Source organism: Pinus tabuliformis, chromosome 5_1, assembly GCF_031772625.1.
Source record: "Pinus tabuliformis cultivar Carrire ecotype Pingquan chromosome 5_1, CPIR1, whole genome shotgun sequence".
Taxonomy (NCBI): Eukaryota; Viridiplantae; Streptophyta; class Pinopsida; order Pinales; family Pinaceae; genus Pinus; species Pinus tabuliformis.
This window is the reverse complement of record NC_142305.1, coordinates 315,670,792-315,686,281: the sequence shown is the minus strand read 5'-3', so window position 1 is coordinate 315,686,281 and position 15,490 is coordinate 315,670,792. Positions and strand designations below refer to the sequence as shown.

At 35.4% G+C, this 15,490-nt stretch overlaps 1 protein-coding gene across 1 annotated transcript; it reads left to right on the top strand.

Annotated features, from left to right (window-relative positions):
- The first annotated feature begins 8,782 nt into the window (after positions 1 to 8,782).
- On the top strand, positions 8,783 to 12,916 carry LOC149164633 (uncharacterized). Its single transcript, XM_089429561.1, has 3 exons — positions 8,783 to 9,852; positions 9,952 to 11,048; positions 11,307 to 12,916. The coding sequence occupies exons 1-3, from the start codon at positions 8,783 to 8,785 to the stop codon at positions 12,914 to 12,916; spliced, it is 3,777 nt and encodes a 1,258-aa protein (XP_089285687.1).
- Positions 12,917 to 15,490: the final 2,574 nt, after the last annotated feature.

Here is a 15,490-nt window from a genome sequence, read left to right as displayed (position 1 = left end):
ACAAAATAGATGTAGGGATACAAAAATACAATACACAATTAGGTATTATTGGGATACAAAAATAAAATAAAGCCATATAATATTTACAATAAAGTAAATAAAAAGTTGATTCTTTCTCAAGATTTTGTTTTGATTCCACTAACGATGATATACTATTGTGTGGTAACATGATATCTTGTATATTTGTTCTCGGAATTATGTATGATGAGTTTGGTAATGAGATTCAACATCTTGAATGGGGGATTCATATCTTGGATCAATTTATGGAATCTTATTTCGAAGTGACATCCATACATCATGTAGAAGATGTAGCCACCTCATCAAAATAGGAGGTTTAATTAAATTATGTGATTGAGAGGATATGAATGTTGAATCATGATGAGAGAGCAACACCATATCAAAAGTTGAGTGATCTACACCATCAGAAGAATTTCTAAAGTGGATCGTGAAGACACTTGAAATTTTTCATTCTAATGAGGTTGGAAAGATAGGAGCTACAACTTTAGAAAGTAAATATGGTGGGGATGATGTACATATTATTTAGATTTATGTGATGTTAATGATATGAATTTTTCATATCATTGTGAACCGAATTTATCAACTAAATTCCAATGCACTTCCTTTGAGGAATACATGGCTAGTGGTGATTGAAAATAAAGAATATGGAAGGACAAGTATACCCTCATCAAGAATGGAATGAGGAAGTTGGTGGATCCTGCACTTAGAGCCAAACCGATTATTTTTAAGTGGGTCTACCAGAATAAGTCCAAATCTAATGGCTCACACGAGAAGTAAAAGGGTAGGATTTTTGTTAAAGGATATGAATAGAAAGAAGAAGGCATAGAGTATGAGGATACCTTTTCCACAAAGAAAAATATGCTACTATTCATGGTTTGTTGGTTTTGGAAGCAATAATTAGTGGATGGTTCATCAAATAGATGTGAAAACAACTTTCTCAAATGGACATTCGAAAGAGAAGGTTTAGTTGTCTCAAATAGAAAGATTTATTATGAAGATACAAGAACCAAATGTATCCAAGCTCATCAAGTATTTTTATGGCCTAAGAAAAGCAACTTATGCATGTGATGAAAAATTAATTGATGATCTTTTGAAGATTAATTTTATGCAATTTAAGATTGATGGCGCTACTTTTATTTTCAAGGAAGCTGACAAAATTGTTTTGGCATATGTAAATTATATTTTTCTTAATAGATAACAATGAAACATGTATTGTAGCTACAAAGAAAGAATTTAAGAATGATTTTGACATGACAAATATGGGACATATTCACTACTAAATGGGTATTTAAGCAAGTCATAATCGAATGTATATATTCATCTCCAAAAATAAGTACATTAGAAAGTTGTCAAATAAATTTTGCATAATTTATTTTAATCCTCTCTCTAAGAAAATAGAGTGATATTTGAAGCTAATATCAAAAGAAGGTAATAAATTTGAGGATGGAAATAGATATAGATAGCTTGTGGGCATTCTTATATTAATTACAAATGCAAGGTCATATAAATCATCTATGATTTGGATGCTTTCTAGGTTTATCCAAAAACCTTGTGAATGACATTTGTGTGCTACAAAACGAGTTATAAGGTACTTGGAAAGAATTCAATACTTTTGATCCTCTATCGTGGAAGAATACAAACTATTTAGATATATGTATTTATAGTTTCAAATGGATCTTCTAGTTTAAGATACACATGAGTCTTGGATCAATAACTATTTATTAGACACCATGCAAACAATTTATTCCAATTGATTCCACTACAGAGGAAAATAATATATTTATTGTAAAGGAAACAAAGGAGATTCTATGGTAAGAATATACTAGAGGATTTATAGGAGAAAGAGGTGAGTGATACTCTAGTTTTCATTGATAACACTTATATAGTCAAGTTGTCTTAGAATCCTAGATTCCATGATCGAACTTTAAAAACATGTAGAGGTTATGAATATTCGTCCAATACATTATTCTGTTAATGAACAAATTACATAAATAGCCATGAAAGTGCTTTTAAGAAAAAATTTGAAAAGTTCAAAAAGATAATAACACTCACAATCACGCCCATGAATTAAGGTGGGGAATCATATATACCTAATCCTATGGATTATGGTGTATTACAACATTATTATTATTCATATAACAGAAATATATAGAGTGACAAGTAATAAAGATCATGATCAAATATGAAACCAAATGTCATATCTCAATCTATTTATATGTCACCCACATTACTTCAATTAATTTAAACCTAGAATTATTCAAAGATTATGAGTTTGGAATAAACAACACATCCATATTTTAGTTAGGTATTCATTTCTATTATGATATTAAATTAAAAGTAAAATATAAAATATAAAATATTTTAAAATATATTTATAAAATACATTCATATTCTATGATTAGTATGTGTTAACTATAATACAATATAATATTATATATATATATATATATATATATAACAAGTACACATAAATATTTTTTCATTATCTTACACTCACCATCCCAAAAAAGAATTCAAAAAATTTAATGTCTATTGAAATTGTCATGAATTCCACAGAATCAATTCAAATATATCCACGTACTTTTAAGGGTCGTGTGAATGAATGTATTAAAATGGATAAATATAGGGGCCTGCGTATAATTAATCCAAATATAAAATTAGAATCCCTCCGGAATACACTCACACAAGTCCAATATTCCCTCACGCCATTTGCATTTTCAAATCATGGATAATGACCCACGAAATGTCGATTTTTTCGGAAATTAAAACAGATTTTTGAAATTACATACTTTCCTTGGAAAAAGATAAAGACAACACCGAGTGTGATGGGTGCCTCTATGGTTCACTATGTGTCTGAAACACTTTGTATGAAGTGAAAGTGTTCCACCCTCCTCATGATTAATTAAACTCTGGGAAGAGCCCAGTCTGATATCCATTTCGTGAGGATTAAAATTGTCAAACCATGTGCGTTTAGCTACTACGCCTAAATGTTGGAAGGGGTGAGTGAGCTGTCTTTCAGCAGCAAGAGGTAATTCAATTTCAACGTGTCCTCACATTGAATATGACATTTAGACGTGTAATCGCGTTGGGGAAAAGTTTGATGCACATGGCTTTGTACTTGCAGGTGTTCTTGTACTGCCCACAACTTTTCAGCGATACGGCAGTAGTTTGCTGATGACACTTTAATAGAAGGAATTTTAGTAGCTTAATCGGAGTGCTGTTGCTATTTTTACCTCTATAGTTTCATAAATATCCATCTTTTACAGTCCAGAAATTTATCTTCCTTATGTAATGGTATGTTCTCGACCATGTATCCATCAAAAGATGACGTAAAAAAAGGTGTAAGGACGAATATTATGGAGCTATAGAAATGGAAATAGCAACAGCCCAATCAGAGTCCCGGCAGTGATCAGCGGGATTTGTTGCACAAACTTTTTATCAAGGCGTCGACAGAGTCGCCGTAATTGTTGGTGAATGCACATTATCATAGCATATTTGCAGTTGAAGTAGGATGCAAATGTCTATTTGTAATAATATTATTATATTAAGTTAAAAATAAAAAAATGTAAACTCGAAGACAGTATGTTTTTAAGCTAATTAACTTGGCCATTCCCGATTTTTCTAAATATTTATTCGACCCGTTCTTAACATATTTACACTGATTTATACTGACTTTATCTAACGTATACCTTCGCTTGATACCCCTGGATTACCGATTAGATCGTGATGTGGAACAAAGGCATGTTACCCAACTAACCATGAGGGTAGTCTTCTCGATCAGTCAACTTTGATGCTTTTGAATATTTATTGTGTTGAGAATCACAATATATATTAATATGAGAGATGTTTAATATTTTTTCATGTGTACTTTGAAGTTCAATGCCTTTAAAATATTTACTAAATAATTAAAAAAATGTTATTTATAATAAAACATAAAAATAAATTTGTATTTGGCTAAAAATATTATTATTAATTAAATTGACAGAGTATATATAATTAAATATAAAAAATATAAATATTTCATTTTTATCATAAATAAAATATTTCAATATCTATATTCAGTAATATAATTTTATATTAATTATTTATACAAATAAAATAAATGAAAGTAAAATCATCTTATATCATTGTTTTCTAATAATAAAGTTAAAGTTGAATTATATATATATATATATATATATATATATATTATGGTTAAATATTGCATTGGTGTATTATTTAAAATGGAGGAGATGTGTAATTTATTTCATGGTAAGCATCAAATAAATGACACAAGTATACACATATAAATGGAAAGAACTAGTGTAGGTCTATTTTAATCCTACATCTATAAGAGTAAAAGGTACTAAATTTCTCTTGACGGCATTTTTGTGATCTAAAAGAGGTATTCACCACAAGATATCTGATCTTTTGGATGCTTGATAGTTAAGATATTAAGATGGGCCTATGCTGGTTAGATTGTGTTTTAGTACAATGCAATCTTCCTTGTGCAACATGGAAAACCTAGTTAGTTAGAAAAGAGTATGAATGGTGTTCCTTAGGTCTGGTTGAATGGAAATTTAATGGTGTTCACTCATGCATGAGGTGTCAATCACTTGGTTTGTGTGGATTATAGTCTCTATTAACTCACAATATAGTTTCATCAAGTCACAAATTCAAATCTCACGGGGAATAATTAAAGATGGATGTCACATGTGGAGGAAATAAATTATTCCAAGATAACTTGACATCACACAATCTTGACGAAAATATCTCATTCATAGATATATTGTTCTTACATTCAAAAAACATTTCCCCACCTAAACTTCACCTAACATGAAAAAAATAATCTATATATGTTCCTTAAAAGATAGACTATATAATACCCCTCTATATGTAATTTTAAATTATTTATATAATTTAATAATTTATATATACATTTTTTTATTAGTTCAAATATTTTTTCTCGACCCATCACTTATATGTATAGAGTTTTGATTTGAAAATGTGCTCAACACATGAAAATTGTGAGAATAACTTCGTTCGTTAATAATTTTTTTTATAAGAATAAATTAATTTTATAAATTGTGAGAATAACTTCGTTCGTTAATAATTTTTTTTATAAGAATAAATTAATTCTATATTTTTGTAATTTGAATCATTTTCTCATTAAGTTAATTGGAATAATATGTGCTTTCTCTTAGTGATGATTTTTTTTTTAAATATATTTTATTAAATCTATTTTGAAAATATGTGTAAATTGATTTATAGTATTTTTATGTAAAATTTAAATGTTTATTTTAGTTAAAACAAATTTTAATATGAAAGTTGAGATGAGGATTTCAAATAGTTTAAATTAAACTAGATGTTTTGATTTAGAAAAAGGTATTTTATAATAATTATTTTGGAGATTTGGTTGTGGATTGTGTCAATAATATGTTTGTTAAATCATATTAAATTATCAATGAGTATAACAAATGTATGGTTTTAAATCGAGCTAAGCAATTTCATAAAATCTTAGGTACAACATAAAGGTTGAGTTGAAATTGAAATTCGCAGTGACTTGCATATATGGTGATTAAATGACTGCTTGAGACAAAATTAAGGTGAAGATATTGGAACTAAGACATAGGATACATTGAAAAAATTTGTTTGATTTGGGAGATAGAGTAAATATTGGTCATAAGGGACTTAAACAAATGAGAGTTTTATTTCTCAAGAAAGAGTGGATAAGAAATTAGAATGACTCAAATAAGGTGGAGATATTGGAATTAAGACATAAGGTAACATGAAAATATTTGTTAGATTTGGGAGATAGAGTAAATATTGGTCATAAAGGACTTAAGCAAATGAGAGTTTTCTTTCTCGAGAAATAGTGGATAAGAAATTAGAATGACTCAAGTGATAAGAGTTTTTAGAATATCAAATTTCTAGACTAGAGGATGATGATATTAGCTATAAAGCTATTGGTTAATGTTATTGCCATGATACGAAATAATAAAGGTATTGTTTATAAAATAATACTGACATTTTAACTTTAGATTTTAAGAGGTTAGAATAAAATCTTTAAATTAAAAAAATGTGACAACTAAAGATAAGGAAGTCATCCTAGTTCTCCTTTACGTATGTTCATAGTAAATTCTTTCAAACTAAAATAATATAGAAAAATGGAATATTTAAATAAGTATTTTTTACAACGAACTAATTTATAGATCATATCAATAGTTATAGAACTAAAATTTTGGTAAAAGAAAAAACAACATAAAAAAATAATTATAATATTTTCTTCGTCCAAGTGAAGGGCTGTAGGCTTTATAGTAAAAGAGTAGGAGTCGTAAATAAAGAATGGAGACATGAAGGATTGAAGTCTTTCAACGAAAAAAGGACAAACGGAATCTTTATGTTCTTTTGTAACACTAAATAGTTTTAAGGGTTGTTTCATCTATTTGTTAATGTAAAATATTAATTAATCTTTTTTCATATATTAAAACATGATTTTTGTATTATTTAATATAAAAAATAAGTGTGAAATAAAAATTGAAACGGCGGGCGGTTTCTCGTTCTCGTGTTCAAGTTGGTGCGAGGGCGGTTTTAGGTTTATCAAATCCCGTGAGTTTTCCTTGGTTTTTTACTGTTCCGAACTAGATGCATATGCCCTTGTTTTTTTGTCTGAAGGCGGTTTCCTCAGCGTCTCTCTCGGGTAACGGTTGTAAAGGTGCTATTTCGGGTTTTATCCTTTTACAATGGTAATTTCGAACGAGTCGGTGGAGTTGGACCCATCTCCCGAAGATCTGCTCACGGTTTGGGGAAAGGAGGTCAATGCGCAGACCTTGAGAGAGCTATTCGGTAAGTCTGAAGGTCACGGAGTTGCTACGGTCGCGGGGGCGGTTTCAAGAGCTTCAAGCTATGCGAAGGTCTTGCTGGATGAGAGTTGGGACTTATCGGGGAATTCGGGCTTCAATGGAAAAGACCATGTAAAGGACAACCTTATCACTGCGCCGAACTCATGGGGAGACAAGGGTTTCGCTGCACAGACTGGTAAGTTGCTTTCGCCCTCAAAAATCCCTTACCCATCTGGAGGATTAGAGGATATCATAAACTCGGTGCAGAATGTGGGGGTTTGGAGGCCTGTAGGGGGTCTAAAAGATTCAAGGAAAGAGGACGGAGGGAGTTCCAAACCGGCGGCGGTTAATAGAGATCTTTTCTCTAAGGAACCCTCTCAGAGTTTTATTGGGTCGGAGGGTTTGGGAAAGGGCAGTCTTGGTAAGCAGGGGTTTGGAGCGAGTGAAGAAGAAGCAAATGCTCCTTTGGTGGCAGAGCAGAGTGGCAGCCCGATCGAAGGACTGGTCGAGCCCTCGTCAAGTAAAGGGTTTGATTTTGCAGCGGGGGCAGAAGATGAGGCGCGGAGGGGTGTTGATGCACAAAACCCTGATTTGGGGGAAAAGAATGACGAGCCGGAATTGAGAAGAATAGGGACAAAGAGAAAGAAAACAAAACCCTTGAAGACGAAGGATTTCTCGGAGCTGATTCTGGGTATGGATGTACAAGTGGAGGACGTTTTAGAGGTGGCCGAGGTAACGTTGGTGGGCAGAATTAGAGGGAGACCTATCTCAGGTCAAGCCCTGAGGCAGTGGGCGGATAATCAGTGGTCGGGTACACCAGCGGCCTCTTTCAAAACAAATGCTCTGGTAAAAGGATGGTTCATGGTTAGTTTTGACTGCAAGGAGGCGTTGGAGTGGGTCGAAGGGCAGAACTGGGCATTTGGAAATCGGCCGGTGTTTTTCAAAAGATGGACGCCACTATTTGATGCTGAAACCGAAAAGGTCGATGAATTCCCTGTGTGGGTCAGGGCACCAAGTTTACCACCATATCTATGGGCGGATTCTGTATTCAAGTCCATAGGGAACCTGTTGGGTACATATTTGGATGCCGACAGGTCGTATCTGCATACATTCGAGAAGGGGGTGGCAAGGATCTTGGTGAGACTAAATCCTAAGGAGGGTCTTGCAAAATCAATCACCCTGCGCTATAGGGAGTATAAAGTTGAACAGAAGTTGGATTATGAAATGCTCCCGTTTCGTTGTCATCGTTGTCACGAATATGGGCATTTGGCGAGGGATTGCCCGTTGGGAAGGCGAAGGAGGAGGAATCCGAAGGATGATGAGAAATGGGAAGGCCTCAAGAAGCAGGCTGAGAGCCAGGCGAAGGAGCACACCCTTAGAGGAGTCGTTGCGGAAGAAAATGTGAATCAGGTTGAGGAAGAACTGCCCAAGGAGAACGACGTCCAGATGCGTCCTTCAGATGACCAGCCGATGAGGGATACCTCCACTCCTGCGCAGGATGCGTTTGTCGAAGACGAAAATCCGGGTATGCAGACTTCTCCGTTTCCCCCTGCTCTTATATCTGATTCTATGGTCGGGGGTTCTTCTATGTTAAACAACTGTAATGATGTAATGCATAATATTGAAAATCTATCTGCCGCTTTACCCTCTTTAAACCTGAACTGTGAGGATTTTCCCCCTTTGGGTAATGGTGCTGGGCCTTCTGCTGCTCGCCACTATAACCTGAGGTCCTTAAGTAAGAAATCCGGGTGCTCAAATGATATTTTGGAGCCTGTAGGTGGATTAGGTTCTGAGACACCCAAGAGCTATTCAAAGAAGAGTAGAGGGCGAAAGTCCATGCTTTCAAAAACTCAAGCTAAAGCAATTTTCGATGTAGCTGATGGGAAACAGATGACAATTCCTGGGGCGCTTAGAGCAGTGAAACCCCCTGAGACGGTTAAAAAATGATCTGTCTCTCATGGAACTGTAGGGGGTTAGCTAGTAAACCTAAAAAACTAGCACTAAAAGATCTTATCTCGCGCTGCAATCCAGACATAGTATTTCTTCAAGAGACATTGGGCAAAAGTCTGGACATTGAATCGTCTCTCAGTTCCCTTCTTCCGGGATGGGTCTTTATAGCTGTGGATGCCTCAGGACACTCGGGAGGATTGGCTATTGGGGTTAAAAATGGAAGGCTGAAGACCCTTAGTACATGGGGTTTATCAAATGTTCTGGGAATGGAGGTGGTGTCTCCAGACTTTGATTTTCCTTTGTCTATTGTAAATGTTTACGGTCCTTGTCAGGGAAGGGTACCATTCTGGACTGATCTCCTCTCAAAAAACCTGTTAAAAGATAAGAATCTCATCATTGGGGGAGATCTAAACTTTTCGATGGGGTTATCCGAAGCCTGGGGGCCTCTCGCTAGGGAGGATCCACTGTCTGATTTCTTTTCAAATGCTCTTCAGGTTCATCAGCTGATTGATGTAAACCTTATTAAGGCAAAACCAACCTGGAGGAACAGAAGGACGGGGGAGGATAGAATTGCGAAAAGGTTGGATAGGTTCCTCATCAGTGAAAGGTTGGTCTCCAGGATTCCATTGTTCCGACAATGGGTTGGGGAAGGTGGGAATTCGGACCATTTTCCCATTATGCTGGAGTTCTCAAAATCCCCTCCAAAACCGGCCGCGCCTTTCAAATTCAACCCCTCGTGGCTTCAAGAGGAGTCCTTCATAAAGCTCTTCAATGAAACCTGGAGACACCCGGGTCTGGGACCTTTGGGAAATAGAGCGGGGTTTCTCATGGAAAACCTTAAAAGACTCAAAAAAGCAACCATTGAATGGGCTTCTGCTAGAAGGAAAAAACAAGTGGAAGAGTTAGAATCCATTGATGAGGCTTTGGGGGTTCTTGAAGACCCAACATCTGATGCTTATGCATCCATGGAATCAAAAGAACAGATCCCGGAATTGGAAAAGAGAAAAGCGAAGATTTTATTAGATAGAGAAGAAGAGTGGAGAATGAAAAGCAGAGCTATCTGGTTGAAAGCAGGGGATGAAAATACGAAATTTTTCCATAATTATGCAAAAGGACGGAGGAATGCAAATACTATCTGGAAATTGAGGGATTCGGAAGGAAGGGAGGCCTCCTCCTTTGAAGATTTGTCTGATATGGGAAAGAAACATTTTCAAGCGCTTTTCGCGGATCCTGGGGGGATTTCTCTGCCTGAAATAATCCGAACTGCCCAGGCCTTTCCTCGTTTTGTGGAGGAGGAAGAGGCGGAAGACCTTTTTAGAGAAGTGACAAAGGAGGAAGTAGAGAGTGTTATAAAGGCTATGGCGAAAGATAAAAGTCCAGGACCTGATGGTTGGACTATAGAACTATTCTCTCACTTTTTTGAATCCATAGGGTCAGAACTCACGGAAGTTGTGGAGGAGTCTAGAGTAAAAGGAGAAATTTATGGTCCTTTTAATGCAACTTTCATTGCTCTGATTCCAAAAAAAGAAGACCCAGAATCCTTTGAAGATTTCAGGCCTATTTCACTGTGCAACACCATCTACAAGATTATAGCAAAGATCATTGCGGTCAGACTGAAACCCAGCTTATCATGCTATATTTCAAAGGAACAATTTGGTTTTTTGGATGGTCGGCAAATCCATGAAGCTATCGGGGTAGCACAAGAAACCATCCACACTCTCAGGCAGTCAAACAAGAAGGGGGCAGTGCTCAAAATTGACCTATCCAAAGCCTACGATAGGGTCAGTTGGATATATCTTAAGATGCTCATGACACATCTTGGCTTCCAGGTGGGCTTCATCAAATGGATCATGGGGTGTATCACAAATGTAAATTTTGTTGTTCTGATAAATGGAGCTGCTTCTCATTTTTTCAAAAGCCAAAGAGGTCTTCGACAAGGGTGCCCGCTCTCTCCACTGCTCTTTCTTCTAGCTGCAGAAGGTTTAAGCAGGCTTATCTCAAAGGCAAAAAGTTCAGGTTTGGTCAAAGGTTTGGAAGTTGCTGTTAACCTTTTCATTACCCATCTTCTCTTTGTTGATGATATTCTGTTATTTACAAATGGGAACTTATCTGAAATTGTAGAAATTAAGCTCATTCTAGATCAGTTTCTGAAAGCTACAGGCCTTCAAATAAATGATAGAAAATCCCAACTTATACTTGAAGGTTTCAGTAGACAAGAGGAGGTTTCAATTGCTACTCAGTTGCCCTTTGGAACATGCAGTATGGAACAACCTTTCAAATACCTTGGGTTTTGGCTAAAGCCATCCTCCTATAGAAAGCAGGATTGGAACTGGCTAGTAGCGAAGATTGAACAAAAAATATCCCATTGGAGTTTCAAGTGGCTGTCTAGGGCAGGGAGACTTACTTTGGTCAACTCAGTCCTTTAGGCTATCCCGGTTTTTTGGGCAGCTTTGACCTGGATCCCAAAAGGGATACTGCACAAAATAAAACAGATTTGCAGTAGATTCTTATGGTCAGGGTCAAAGGAGGACTCTGTTCTCCCTTGGGTGGCGTGGGATAAGATAGCAAGACCAAAAGACTGGGGAGGCTGGGGTATAAAAAGTCTCCCGGACTTTAGTCAGGCTCTAGCAGCAAAGTCAGGCTGGCGAATCATATCAATGGAGAACTTATGGACCAGGGTTGTTCGAAGAAAGTACATTGATCCCATACCACTAGAAGAGTGGATAAGAACCCCATTCAAGAAAGGAAGGAATTGTTCTGTCATATGGAAAGCCACTACGGAGGCTTTCAAGATAATAGAACAAGGTCTGGCATGGCGGGTTGGAAATGGTGAAAGCCTGAGGATTGGCAGGGATCCGTGGGTGGGATGCGGTGATGGTTTTGCTCTTTCTCCTGGTTTGCTCAATCATTTGGATGAAATAGGAATAAGAAGCCTAAGGCAGATCGCAAGTATGGAGCAATCATCTATATGGGGGCAAGCTTGGAAGACTGAAGATGAGGTAGGAATAAATATCATGTGGAGGAATGATTGGCAATTATTTCTTCAGGAATTGAGAAGATCAAATGTTAGATTAATGGATAGACCGGACTCTCTGGTGTGGGCTCATGCTGAGACAGGGGCCTACTCTCCAAAGGCTGGTTACATTTTCTTGATGAAGAACAAAGGTTGGAATCCTCCTGTCTGGTGGTCAAAACCTCTGTTTAAATTAAAGTGTCCAAAAAAAGCTAGAATCTTCTTTTGGTGTGCCTTAAATCAGAAGATTCCTACCTGGGAAGTTCTTCAAACTCGTTTTAAACAAGGACCTGGAAGATGCCCTCTGTGCTGTGCGGATTCTGAAACCATCTCCCACCTTTTTCTCTCATGCCCGTTTTCAAGACAAGTTTGGCTTGAAGCGGAAAGGCTATTAAATATTAAATTAAAATGGGAAGGAGACAGTTTATCCACAGCGTGGGAATACTGGTGGAATCATTGTCAAGAAAGAAATTTGAGGAATTTGCCTCCCATCATGTGCTGGGGTATTTGGCTTGCCAGAAACCGATGTATTTTCAGAGAACTGAAGACCCCTGAGGCTGCTGTTGCTATCCAGAGCAGCGCCATATTTGGCAGTATCCCATTAAAGGAGGAGAAGACAAGAATAAATCAGAGGAAGGAGTTCCAAATTAGAGATGGGGTACCGTGGGCCTTTTTTGACGGTGCAGCCCAAGACAATTACACGGGTGCTGGGCTGTGCATTCATATTAGTTCATCACACTCTATAAAGGCTTCAGTAGGAATAGGAGTGGGCTCAAACAACTTTGCTGAACTCTCTGCTTTAAAGCTTCTTCTTTGTTGGCTCATCCACAAAAACATCCTCACAGTTCAGATTTTCGGAGACTCTAAGAATGTTGTTAATTGGGTTACAGGGAAATTTAGATGCCAGCACTACATGTTGATGCCTTTATTAGAAGAAATTCAAACTTTAAAACAACAGTTTAATGTTTTTTATATTGATCACATATACAGGGAATGCAACGAAGAGGCAGATGGGCTTTCTAAAACTGGCTTGCAGCAAGCTGTGGGCTCTTGGAGGATAACCGAACAGCTTATGGATCAGATCCGTGTGTCGGATCTCCCCCCTTATGATTAGCTTGGGTTCGGTTTCATTTATATGCACTAGATTATCTGAGTTCATATGATATCAAGTGGCATATGTAGTTTCCTTTTGCTGGTTTCAACTATTTTGGATACATTGATGCTCCGTTTTGAAGAGCAGTTTATGGATGTTCCTGTGTACTTGGGCTGTTTTCCTTATGTAAGGAGGCCCAGTTGACTTTATGTTTCTCTCGTTTTGTCTATCTCGGGATATGACTGCTCAGGTAGAAAATAGTTTTTTCTGACTTGCACCTGGAAGAGGTGCTGCTGATCCTCGTTAGAGGAGTTTTGCCTTGTCCAGGTAGTTCTGTTTTCAGAATGTTAACTCATGTGCTATGTAACTTTTTTACTTCTTATAAAAAAGTTCGCTTTTTTCCTTGGAAAAAAAAAAATTTGAAAACATTTTATAATAATAATAATTTAAATTAAACAATTAATATAATAATAATAATTTAGTCAAAATTTTAGAGTTTTCTGCAAAATATTAATGGTAAATATAATATAATACAAAGTAAAAAACAAATTAATTGTTATATATATCTTCTTTGTGATGTGAACAAATTAATTGCTATATATATCTTCTTTGTGATGTGATTATTGAAATCACAATTTTGATAGGTAATTTCTGCAAAAAATCACCCTAAAAACAACTCCTAAAATTAATTATTTTTTCCCAAATATCTTTATAAATCCATCTATCATTCATTATATATTCCCAAAAAAATAAAAAATAAAAAATAAAAATAATTGTTTCCCAAATATCGATCTGAGCCATCTGAGATTCATTGTATTTTCCCACAAAAAAAAACTCCGAACTGGCACAAAATAATAGTTACTGAAACTAATAACAACAATGAATAGCAACTCAAAAAGGAAAGTAACGACGACACAATTTGGTGAAAGGAGTGACCTGGTTGGGTGGCATATCAATTAACTTCTCTTTTATATCATGTGCAAATTCTAGTGTGGAGTTTCTAAAAATATAATATTCAGTTACCTCTATCAGCCTCGTTCTCACGTTTATTATCGGAAATAAATTAAGGGAATAACATGCAAGCATATATGCAATTGGAGTTGGACTGTAGCTACTGAACCGAAATATGTTTCTTCAGGATCTGATTTGATATAAATATAAAATGAGAATCCCTGGTAGATATTTCTACAGGTGCGATATTCCATCAAATGACCTAATTAAAAATAGATCCCTCGTGGAATCTGGAATAGTTCAGAAACTAAAAATTAAATCTCGAAAGCGCATTAAAGGGTGAAAGTGCAATATTGTATCATTCTTAGCATTGTTGAATAATGACCATTTTAAATAATGATGCCTACCGAATTATCTCACAGTTCAGAAATTAAAAGGAATTCCCGAAAGTATATTAAAGGGCCGATTTAGTAGGGCCCTCTGATACTTCCTTGTTAAGAAAATAAAGGCAACATCGAGTATAATCAGGTTCACAACTTCACAGAGGACCTGCATATTGTGTCTGCAACATTTCCTCTGAAGTCAAAAAGTTCCACCGTCGTCGTGCGTGGTAATATTTTTGGAATAAAGTGTGCGTTCCCTCACAATTAATAAGCATTCCAAAAGGATATACATCGAGACGTGTAAAATCACCGAGAAGAAGTTAGTTGAGATTCGTTTCAACTTCCGAGTATGTTTGATGCAAGGTCGAGAAACTTTCAGTGTTGGTAATTTTGATGCCGAGTACGATACAATGGATCGCCTTAGACCAGTGGGAGTCGGTGGAAATTTGAGAATAAGTAGACCAGAATATCACAATGCAAAAGTATATTCTTAATATTCTAAATATTTATGCACTCCCTTAAAATAATAAAAAATGGAAAATCATGCTGTTGAGATTATCTGTATATCGTCGGTAGCCAACGGATCACCATTATTGCATTGTAACTGGTCAGAATGATTAATATTTAAATAAAATTCAATAACGATTAATATTTATTTAATAAATATTAATTTAAAATTAATAAGATATTAAAAAAAATATTTTAAAATATACAATTTTAACTAATTATATTAATTTCTATTTAATAAATTATAAAATATTTATTTAAAGAGTTTTTAAAAAACTTATAAATTGTGATGATCTTTAAACTTAAATTATGCCATAAATACAAAGAAAATAAGTAACATTTTATAAGTTTAAACGAAAATAAGTAACATTTTATAAGTTTAAACGATATGATTCATTACATATACTAACGTTAAAATAGTTCAAAAATACTTGTTCACTCTCTTTTATACTCATTATATAGTTCAACTTTGCACTCTTTTTTTTTGTCACTGCGTCTTTAGTGAAACATGATATATACCATCACAATGATGTGAAAATTATATTTTAATTATCTTGAGAATGTATATTTTTAAAAGAAGGTTATAGGATGATGGAGTGGGCTTTGCAAACTCTTGTGGTGATGAGGGTTTCTCTTTAGTTGGTTATTCCTTTTCTTAGAGCAAGTCTTTAGTAAAATCTTATAGTGTGGTTTTTGTAATTCTCTGAATTGTGGATAATTTTCGTGATTCAATGAAGAAGTCAATCTCTTTTGA

What these genes read in the sequence shown, in the direction of transcription:
- LOC149164633 (XM_089429561.1), top strand. Translation starts at nt 8,783, where the DNA reads ATGATCTGTCTCTCATGGAACTGTAGGGGGTTAGCTAGTAAACCTAAA. An exon ending in ATGAAAAGCAGAGCTATCTG is followed by an intron (nt 9,853 to 9,951) that starts GTTGAAAGCAGG and finishes TTCGGAAGGAAG; the next exon opens with GGAGGCCTCCTCCTTTGAAG. An exon ending in GTTGCCCTTTGGAACATGCA is followed by an intron (nt 11,049 to 11,306) that starts GTATGGAACAAC and finishes TCTTATGGTCAG; the next exon opens with GGTCAAAGGAGGACTCTGTT.